This window comes from Crinia signifera, chromosome 4, assembly GCF_055691185.1.
Source record: "Crinia signifera chromosome 4, ASM5569118v1, whole genome shotgun sequence".
In the NCBI taxonomy this organism is placed as follows: Eukaryota; Metazoa; Chordata; class Amphibia; order Anura; family Myobatrachidae; genus Crinia; species Crinia signifera.
Window position 1 is genome coordinate 273,946,712 of NC_139220.1, and position 11,267 is coordinate 273,957,978.

An 11,267-nucleotide genomic window follows, 5' to 3' on the forward strand; every position below is an offset into this window, starting at 1 on the left:
ACAGGAACACAGTAATACAGGAACACAGTAATACAGGAACACAGTAATATAGGAACACAGTAATACAGTAATACAGGAACACAGTAATACAGGAACACAGTAATACAGTAACACAGTAATACAGCAAAACAGTAATACAAGAACACAGTAACACAGGAACACACTAATACAGGAACACAGTAATACAGGAACACAGTAATACAGGAACACAGTAACACAGGAACACAGTAATACAGTAATACAGGAACACAGTAATACAGGAACACAGTAATACAGTAACACAGTAATACAGCAAAACAGTAATACAGTAACACAGTAATACAGGAACACAGTAATACAGTAACACAGTAATACAGTAACACAGTAACAGGGACACAGTAACACAGGAACACAGTAATACAGGAACACAGTAATACAGCAACACAGTAATACAGTAACACAGTAATACAGTAACACAGTAACACAGGAACACAGTAATACAGGAACACAGTAATAAAGGAACACAGGAACACAGTAATACAGGAACACAGTAATACAGTAACACAGTAATACAGGAACACAGTAATACAGTAACACAGTAACACAGGAACACAGTAATACAGGAACACAGTAATAAAGGAACACAGTAATAAAGGAACACAGTAATACAGTAACACAGTAATACAGGAACACAGTAATACAGTAACACAGTAATACAGGAACACAGTAATACAGTAATACAGTAACACAGTAATACAGTAACACAGTAATACAGTAACACAGTAATACAGTAACACAGTAATACAGTAACACAGTAATACAGGAACACAGTAATACAGTATATCAACAGAATATAAATATTTTTTTTTTTTAAATGTCACCTTATACAAGTCTATGGATCCAGTTTACCAAGTACAGTATGTATAACATTAGCAGACCGAGTGAGTGAACTGGTGAATTAGTCTTTATAAAATAGCGGCACACTCTAAAGCTCCATAGGCTTTTGCCTGCACACTATCAGAACACATGCAATCAGTGTGATAAAGATATGACAGCCAGCTCCCTATGTAAATGCCTATAGATGTCACAATTCCCTCCAGCTGTCAGAAGTAATTGTTTTGCATAGCTCTGATAGTAACAGTGGACTAATCATTGCACCTTGCAATTACTTCTGATAGTCTCCGAGGAGACCGCCGTACCTGAGTACGCTCATATCGGCCGCCTGTCACATTTGCTTACAAGTTTCCATCTGATTTAATGTGAGTTTGACCCACAATCACCCGTTGGGTGATTGAGGATCAGCATCACCCATGTAGACTAGTCCTTAAAGTGCTTCATGTAAAAGAAAAACGGAAGATGTGAGCACTTGGCACATTTACATTTGATGCTTGAAAATGAACTATGGTGCTGAGATACATGTATTGGATTATCATACACAGGATGTGCAAAGCATGTATCATTTTAATAACTAAGGGCCAGATTCTCTAAGCTTCAAAAGTGATAAAATGGAGAGTGATAAACAGCCAGCCAATCAGCTTCTGTCTGACATTTTTCAAACACAGTCTGTGACATGGCAGGTAGGAGCTGATTGGCTGGCTGTTTATCACTTTCCCTTTTATCACTTTTGAAGCTTAGAGAATCTAGCCCAAAGTCTGAACTATATAGTGTACCCTATAACCTCAATTAAGTTAGAGGTGAGCAAAAAGCCATCATGGAATCAAAACAAATGCAGAAATAATAATATGTAAGAAGTAATTTACACAGTGATGGATTTGAATTGCGGTTGAACCCGGAATGCCTATTCCCTTAAACATCACTTACATAGATTATGGTGTAAGCAAGTACAAAGGCAGCCAGGATGTAATCGCATTCATTTCAGGTGTTGTTTTACCGGTTAGTAGGTAGCACCGCATGAAAGCATCTTTGTAGTTCGCAGAAGTCTCCCAAAAGAACAACTTGCAAGTTTAGGAACGATAAAAATGATACATGCTGTTTTGTGATTCAGACTCTGTGCAAACCTACATTATAAATTAATTTAATAAATTATTTGTGAATTGCAATTTGATATTGTTAGAAATAATTATGAACGTACACTGTTTTTATAAAGAGGTAAAACAAATAACTAGGCATTTGGGGAACCTATTATTTATGTGTATTTTCCCTGCGCAATCTGGCAAGTTTCCAATCCTTTTTTGCTAGTAAATAATAATCAGACTCAAATCGCGCAATGTACAGTACATGTGCTTATCACATAACCATGGGTTGATGGGAGGCTCAGTCATTCTGAAAGGCCTGCCTGTTAGATCAAACGGGGCATATGTGAGGGGAAGCACACAGTGGGCTAGATTCACTAAGCTTCAAAAGTGATAAAATGGAGAGTGATAAACAACCAGCCAATCAGCTCCTGCTTGACATTTTTCAAACACAGTCTGTGACATTTCAGGTAGCAGCTGATTGGCTGGTGGTTTATCACTCTCTATTTTATCACTTTTAAAGCTTAGTTCATCTGGACCAGTATGAGGGGTTGGGTACAATGGCAGGGGTTGAAACATCTGCACTATGAAATGTTTAGCCCTAGCAACCAACTCAGGTATCAATGAGCCTGTAAATCCTGTGTTTGTAGGTTTCCACATTATCCTGTAGCAAAACCAGGCATGCTATAATTCAGTTAACAAGTCAATTAAATATGAGACACAAATCTATAAAGATCCAGGTCTCATTAGCTGCCTGCAAGACTAATGTTTAGAGTTTACTCACCCAGAAAGCCCTCATTGTGACTGACTGACTGGGCTCCTTGGTAAAAACCATTGGAAATATCCCATTGCCCTCCCTCACCTGAGACAATTAATTCTACATTGCATTTATAGGCGGTGAGATTTACATATATACATCTTTCAATCCAGTTTTCTGTGTGGAATTGACCTTGGTTTTGTTTAACATTACATTGTTCATTTCATGGTGTGAGATTAAAAATCTCAGTGTGTTAGAAATTCAAATCCATAATGCTTTTCAGTCATTGGGATACATTATATACTGTAGAGTGAGTTTATTTCTCCTTTTTATGTATAAATATTTATTGATAGCAGTTTCGGCTCCAACGGTGGAGCTGCAGCACAGTCCAAAATTCAAATGGGGAGCCACACCCACTGCCAATGAGTCAGTTTGGAATGGCTGTTGATGGACGTGCCTCCAGATTGGTACAGCTCTAGAAGCACCATTGGTGCACCATTGGTTGCGATATCGAAACTTGCATGAGCCATAAGGCAGATGCAGTTTCACAGTCAAAATATGCCTTACTGTGTAAGTATCTGTGCACCTTTAGACTCAGCTTCTGGCATGCCGGCAATACCCCAGCATGTGTTTAGCCACCCCCCTGTAAGCTATCAGGAACGCCTACTAAAATCGACACCCCCTGCATCCAAATTCATTTTGCATCTCCATGCAGTAGCAATTGGGACCCACATACAGTGCAAATCGCACATGTGTACAATACTGAATACATTGTACGACTGCGTGCATATCAGCTTAGTGTGTTCTCAAAATCAGGCCCTTAGTTGCTAAATATTAGCAAGCAAAGCCTGTAACTTGCAAACAAATAAGCACTCAGGATATGGCTGAGCTAAAATGCTATTTACTGATATATGGTAACCAATTTTCTATGGTGATAACTATAGGTACTGTGATCCTGGTTAAATGGGTATCCAGATGACAGATCTACACTCTCTAGTAAGACAGTTAGCCAATAGGTTGACACCATATAATCGACATGCTTTAGGTCGATGGGTACAAAGTGTTGACAGATAAAAGGTTTTCAGTACTTAAACCTTTGGGTGCCAACATCTCTGTGGGAGATATTCAAAATATCGGCTAAATATTCCAGCGTCACTCACATTTGTTATATAAATTCATATACTTTATTATCCAAGTGGTCATAGAGTTGGAATATAATATCAGTTGCTGTGCCCAAAGCATGGTGAGCGAAGCGAGCAGTACATATATACAGTGTCCATGTCGACGTACGATTATATAGACACTAAAAAAAATCATGGAAAATTCACGTCTACCTTTTCACTGTTGACCTTGCCTATATTGACCATAAGCTTGTGTTTAGTGTTGACCTAAGGTATGTCGACCCTTTTTCAGAGTCGACCTAGTCACTCTCAACCATTAGTAGTGGTCATCCTAGTGACTGTCGTCATAGACATTGTCTATCATCTATTCCGTAACCCACATGGATTACAACTGGTAATAGTAACCTGTGGCGAGTACAGCAGTAGTGGAGCGAGCCACCTTGCTTGAAGCGTGGCAGGGGCTGAGTTTCTGCTGATGGCGGTAACACAACATGAATTATACAAGATGTGGCCAATCAAAAGTCATTTTTGTGTCATTGTCATATTGACCTTTTGACCTTGTTGACCTGTTGTTTCTGTTGACCTTAGCCACTGTTGACTTTATCTGTAGACCTTTTGTACCTGCCAATTTTTGTACCAAGTTTCAACCTAATGCATGTCAATCTTATGGTGTTGACTTATTGACCAGGAGTAGCTAACTCCAGTACTCGAGAGCTACCAACAGTTAACATTTTCCATGTCTCCTCACTGAACCATAAGTGAAGTATTTAGCTCCACCTGTGGATCTTTTAAAATGTGTCGGTCAGTAATGAGTGCACCTGTGCACCTGTGAGTGTGAGGTGAGCAGAAAAACATGAACTGTTAGTACTGTAGCTCTCGAGGACTGGAGTTGGCTATCCCTGATCTAGACACTGTAGCTCCCCTCTATAACACACCCCTGTGGTGGAACTTGTGAGTGGTTGCCCATTTGCAAAAAAAAGTATCTGGGCCTACATCATCCACTCCAACCTAATTTCACAATATGCCTCACAGCAGTAGGTGGCAGTAGTGAGCTGTTAACTCCTCCTGGGTCCCTGTGCAATGCACCTGCTGCACAAATGGTAGTACCGCCTCTGCCACACCCGTTAAATGCACCTAAACATTTGTGGAAGTAATGGAATAATCTAAATGTATTTAGCAAGTACTATGTATACAGTTTATCTATTTTTTTTTTATGTAGCTGTGCACACAGTTACTTGACATAATGTAGTGATTTCCTTACTGCAACAGCTAATAACAACAGTAACTAACATTGGTCACTTTTGTAATATCCAGTCCTGTATGTGTGTGTCGGAATTGTGAGCCCAGTGGGGGAATATCACAACTGTGCTCTTGCTCCCACTTCCAACTAGACACGTATGACCATCATTTCTGATTTTCACAACGCTCTCCCCATAATTGTTGCAATTAGTGAATTGGCGTGATCCCATTTATGTATGTAACCTCAATAATCTAGATGGCAACAGGCAGAAAGCAATGAGACGCATGAATCCTCTACAGCGGTGCGATGATAAACTTGTTCATCCAGTAATTAATGTATACCTATGACTGTTCTATGGAAGGTACGGTTGATGTTTTCAAATATTAATGCAGCATCCCTCCAAGTGGGTTAAAATAACACAGCAGTAAAACGATATGGCTGCATTGTTGCTGGGTACGTTTGGAAGTTAATGCTGTAATAAAAAAAAAAAAACATGGAACCTTCTTTTGCTGTGGATGGAATAACTAGTGCACCCTACCTCCTGGGCTCTGCATTTGTCACAGTCACGGAAGCAACCTGCAACCGTAGCACTATACAATGAATGAAGTCCTAAGGAAGTAGGTTACTGTGGCTCTTTGGGGACCCCAGGAGCTCTGAGAGTGCTGGTGAGAAATGGGACTGACCTGAGCGATGGTCCTAGCAAAGGTGGAATAGGACATTTCACACTAGCATAAGCATCTAAATAAATGGCTAACACAAACATGGATTTAGCAGGGGAACAAAATGTCATTCTTAGAGATGAAGCATGGTTCTCTGTAGTATTACACGCCAATACACTCTTTCATCTGCGGGGTTATCACACATGAATTATTTATACAGATTTTAACAAGATAAACCATGTCTGCAGCACATTCATACCAACAAGGGCATGTTTGAAATCCGTCAGAGATCTTGGAACCTCTGACATATAATCCATTCATCAAATGCACAAATGGCTATTAGAGACGAGGGAGTTAATTGTATTTTGTGAAGGAGTGTAGGAGCCTGCATTGCATTGCAATGACAGCCTGGCTTGTATGTAGCTTTTCTCTGTCTCTACTACTTTGACCAGCAGGGGTCGCTCTATAGCTGAAACTCAGGCATCAGAGGCGAGCATTAGAGCATCAGCAATCTCTGGGAAAAATATTCTTCTTGAATCCCAGCTGCTTTCCAACACAGCAGCTACATAGCAGTGTAAACCTTCACAGCTATATAGAAAAAGCAGGACGGCACTTCTAAACTTGGGGTTCCAGACATCCCCCCATTTGGTTTTGTGGCATTTGATGGCACCAAGTAGAGAATGGGACTGAGAATGGATCTGTAAGGATGGCAGGAGCTGGTGGGCACGGCTTGTTAGGTATTACGAAGATTTTGCACAGAAGTTGTATACCTTTCCCTGCACCCTGTACCATTCACTTCCAATTGCATTCAGATCCCGGGAATTACGTTCTCATCTAAACAGCCATCCAAGTGAGAGGAGACGATTCCACCTATTCATCATTGTATCGGAGACCGATGAAGAAAATAAGGAGATAAACTTTGCAATAAAAAAAATCTCCTATATACATATACTGAAGGGAGGGGGAGGCTGAGTCTGGCTACAGGATGGTTTGACACAGAGCCCTGTATGGACCATGAAGGAACTGCTGCTTCGTAATTAACAGGCAGAAGCGGAAACATTTCCAGAGACGATCCCTGAGAAAAGGACGAGGGAATCGCAGGGAGACAGAGGATGGGTAAGTGAAGTTTCTGGCATGCTGCTTACAAAGACCATTCATGTACATGTCTGCATTAAGCCTGCAAGCTTCATTTCACTCGCTTCTCTCCAGCATTACCGTGTCAGATAAAACACGCATAGGGGATGCCGTTCTGTTTGCACTGAATGCAACATTCAAAATATAAATATATATATATATATATGTAGCTATACATGTATAATCTACCTAGATGGTCATCCGGCTCTTGTCTGTAATTCCCTCTAGGTAGATCTGTCCGATCTTACATTTAGGCAGATAAATCTATACCAGATAGACAGAGGCAAAGAACCACAAACGCACACACTTTGTTGGGCTGTACACCTGTAGGTAGCAGCAGATAGACAAATCCGCAGCTCACAGGGAACTATAATATTTGGATATCTACCAGCTTTGACAATGCCCCCTATGTTATTTACACCGGTCTGCTGCATCCTCACCCAATATGTTAATCCCATTCCTTTATCTATTGTTTAAACTTGATCCCCTGTCCACAGGCTATGGGCGGAAGTTGTACAATGTACTGTGTGTTGCATTGCTCCCGCGCCATGCACAGGATCAGAGACAGGCTCTGTGAATTGCCCATGATGTAGGAGAGCTGGAGAGGAGATGCATTTTTCAGGCTTTCCACACAGTGCGAAAAGGAGTCATCCCCAGCTCTTGAATCTGATACATTCATTTCACAGTCATAGAGAAGCCTCTTTAGTAGCAGTCAACGAGGAAATGCCAGCTGGGGTTTTACCATTGTAACCCTTTCCCTTGCCACATTCGTCTAGGTTTTAGAAGTGAATGCTATTACATTAAAACAAGGACTGGAGAAAGTAGGGTTAAAATAACCCGGACTGCATGCTCAAAAAAATGTCCCCACATGTCTAATCTCTCTCAGTCTGCAACACTGCTAATATTTAACCTCTCCTCTGCAATCCTTTTACTGATCCTCTCCGCAAGCAAAGATTCAATTTGTCTTTCCAAATTTCTGGTACTCTTCCAGATATCACCAGCACAATTAGCAAGGTCAGATACGCTCCTTACTATTCACCTGAAACAGAGCTGACAAATAAAAAAAAAAATCACGTAACATTCAGAATGCAGGGAAGGTTAATAAATGTAAGGGTCTCTTTTTTTCCCCATATAGATTGTTCATTAGAGGAAACAATATGCAAACACTGCATCACTTTAATTAAATTCCAGCCACTAGGAGATGCATTCACATGAAAAAAAAGGACAATTCATTCAGCCTTAACCCTATCCCCTCATTCCCTATTGTCAATCTTCCTCTTACAGTCCAAAAGTAGCTCATTCCAACTCCATCTAATATGGGTTTGTATTCAGTTAACATCATAGCAATAACTGATGACAGCTCAGGAAAATATGACATGCACATACGTGCAGCTTTATTACAACTGCTATGCGTGTATCTCGAGTACATAGCTTGCAAAGTTCCAGGACTGTTGACCACCATACAGTACAGTTTGTTCCACTGAGATAAACTAACTGCACAGATTCAAAATAATTGACACACGTCATCTGATTCTGATGCGGATTGTAGAATGTTCTGCTATATGTTCCGGAGCCCTATTTCAGGGGAGTGGCTAACCATTTAGGCATGAGGATGGTGCAGCCTGGAACTGAGACTGAAGACCCCAATTTAATGGGACCGCCTTATATCGAGTCATGAACAGGTCTCCAATTTTCTCCGTTAAGGAAGACCATGTTAATAACATAATGTAAAAGAGGCACAGAGGGAGCTTGTTTTTTTTTTTATTTTAATTTGATTAGGTTTAATTAAAACAATTAATCTCAGCACTGCTAAAGGTTTTTTTTTTGCTTGGGGAGGAGGTTAAAAGAACTCATTCAGTCAATGCTTCTCTTAAGGTTCACAGATTTCAATGCACTGTGTCTTTGTAATATTGCAGGGTTCCAACTGATGAAACAGCTGAAAGGCATGAGTTTAACGCTGATCCTGCTGCCTGCTCTCGTCGTGGTGGTTGTTGTGGGGGCACAGAAAGCTTGTCCAAAGAACTGCCGGTGTGATGGAAAAATTGTGTACTGTGAGTCCCATGCCTTCAGAGATATCCCCCAGAATATTTCAGGTGGCTCCCAGGGATTGTCTCTGCGTTACAACAGTATCCAAAAGTTGAAATCTAACCAATTCTCCGGCCTTAACCAGCTACTCTGGCTTTACCTTGACCATAACTACATTAACTCGGTGGATGAGGATGCTTTCCAGGGTATCAGACGGCTAAAGGAACTCATTCTAAGCTCTAACAAAGTCACCAACCTGGCCAATGCCACTTTCCACCCAGTCCCAAACCTTAGAAACTTGGACCTTTCATATAACAAGCTGCAAACGCTCCAGTCTGAGCAGTTCAAGGGTCTGCGTAAGCTTATAAGTTTGCATCTACGTTCTAACTCATTGAAAACAGTGCCAGTTCGGGTGTTTCAGGACTGTCGGAACATGGAATTTTTAGATGTGGGATACAACCGGCTCAGGAGTTTGTCTCGCAATGCCTTTGCTGGTCTCCTGAAGCTGAAGGAGCTCCACCTGGAGCACAATCAGTTCTCAAAAGTTAACTTTGCTCACTTCCCACGCCTGTTTAATCTGCATTCTCTTTATTTACAGTGGAATAGGATCAGGTCCATCAGCCAAGGATTGACTTGGACTTGGAGTGCCCTGCACAACCTTGATTTGTCAGGAAATGACATACAGAACATTGAACCTGGGACATTCCAATGTCTGCCTAATCTGCAGAAGCTCAACTTGGATTCAAACAAACTCACCAATGTCACCCAGGATACCATAAATGCTTGGATATCTCTGACCTCTATAACACTCTCTGGGAACATGTGGGAATGCAGCAAAACAATATGTCCTCTTGTCTTCTGGCTTAAGAACTTTAAGGGAAACAAGGAGAGCACCATGATCTGTGCTGGTCCTAAGCACATCCAAGGCGAGAAGGTTATTGATGCAGTGGAAACCTACAATATCTGCAATGAAACCCCCGTGTTGGTGACTGAAAGAGCTTATCAGACAACCAAAGCACCCCCAAAACAACAATTTATACCTAAGCCAACAGTGTACAAGTTGGAGAGCGTACCTACAACTTCATATACTCCAAGCCCTTCTCCAGGTCTGCAGACACCCATGGCTGAGCAAGAATATGAGCATGTTTCTTTCCATAAAATTATAGCTGGAAGTGTTGCCCTTTTCCTGTCTGTGGCCATGATCCTATTAGTCATCTATGTATCGTGGAAACGGTATCCAGCCAGCATGAAGCAGCTGCAGCAAAACTCAATGATGAAGAGGAGGCGGAAAAAGGCCAGAGAGTCGGAAAGACAAATAAACTCCCCATTACAGGAGTATTATGTGGACTACAAACCCTCCAACACAGAACCCATGGATGTATTGGTTAATGGATCAGGACCCTGTACATATACAATCTCTGGCTCCCGGGAATGTGAGGTATGAAAACTCGAAAAAAGCTAAAAAATTATAAACATTTTGCTGCTGTTTAAAGTCGAGGTAAAAATCTGTGACATTTCAGTTTTTGCCCGATCTCTATGATGAGTTATCAGGCTTGATAGATACAAAACGATTGAGTATTTTTTACGTTTCATTGTTTTCACAGTTTATTTTTTTATTTTTTAATTGACATTGGTGTAAGGTTGATTTAAGTGAATTCAGCAGAATAACGAGGGTTGTTTTGAATTTTTAAAAAAAAATGTATTTCTTCTTTTCCTGGGATCTGGGACGTGAAGGAAGTCCGTTGAAGGATGAGTTTTGAATAAGCCTTTTTTCCGATGGCAGGAAAGTGCTTGCCAAGTGGGGCAGATAGGGACAAAACCCTAGAGATCCCTTAATGAAAGGGGCATTCTGTGCCTGTTGTGTGATTTGTTTGCCATTATCGCACAGTTTTTATGGACTAATGAAAGGATTTGTCACATTATAAAAAAAAGGAAAACAAAAAAGCAAACAAACAAAAACAGCGACACAAAATAAAAACATACATTTTTTTTTTTTGTCTGGAAATCAAGAGGAGCTAAGCCAAAGATAACAACTTATGTTCTTGTTTCCTTGTTTCATGGACAAAATAAAGAGATCATGGTTACTTTTACTAACATTTTGATACATTAAATATGATTTGCCTTATGGAAAGATAAGACTGCCTTACCGTACTTCCGAATGATTGACAGTCATCAGTTCACTTTGGAACTGTTTATATTGCGCACCAATAACACTAAACCCTATATTGAACTCAGACAAATGAAAATGGTTTGGCTGCTGAAAATTTAAATATTTTACAGAGACAAATAAATCCATGGATATTCACCCGGCGACAGAGGTTACACAAAATCCTTTCAGTATTCCACGCCTGATTGCTCAGGGACGCTGGGCTGTTTTAA

At 40.6% G+C, this 11,267-nt stretch overlaps 1 protein-coding gene across 7 annotated transcripts in view; it reads left to right on the forward strand.

The window, feature by feature from the left end:
* Positions 1-6,217: 6,217 nt before the first annotated feature.
* LRRTM4 (leucine rich repeat transmembrane neuronal 4) overlaps positions 6,218-11,267 on the forward strand; it is a 527,970-nt gene continuing 522,920 nt past the window's right edge. For 5 of the 7 annotated variants that reach the window (XM_083184575.1, XM_083184576.1, XM_083184579.1 and 2 more), the window contains exons 1-2: positions 6,220-6,845; positions 8,780-10,326. In XM_083184575.1, coding sequence (XP_083040701.1) covers positions 6,842-6,845; positions 8,780-10,326 — 1,551 coding nt within the window. In that variant the 5' untranslated portion in view covers positions 6,220-6,841. Of the gene's footprint in view, positions 6,846-8,779; positions 10,327-11,267 lie in introns of all 7 variants that reach the window. The other 2 variants (XM_083184578.1, XM_083184577.1) reach the window with 2 other exon arrangements.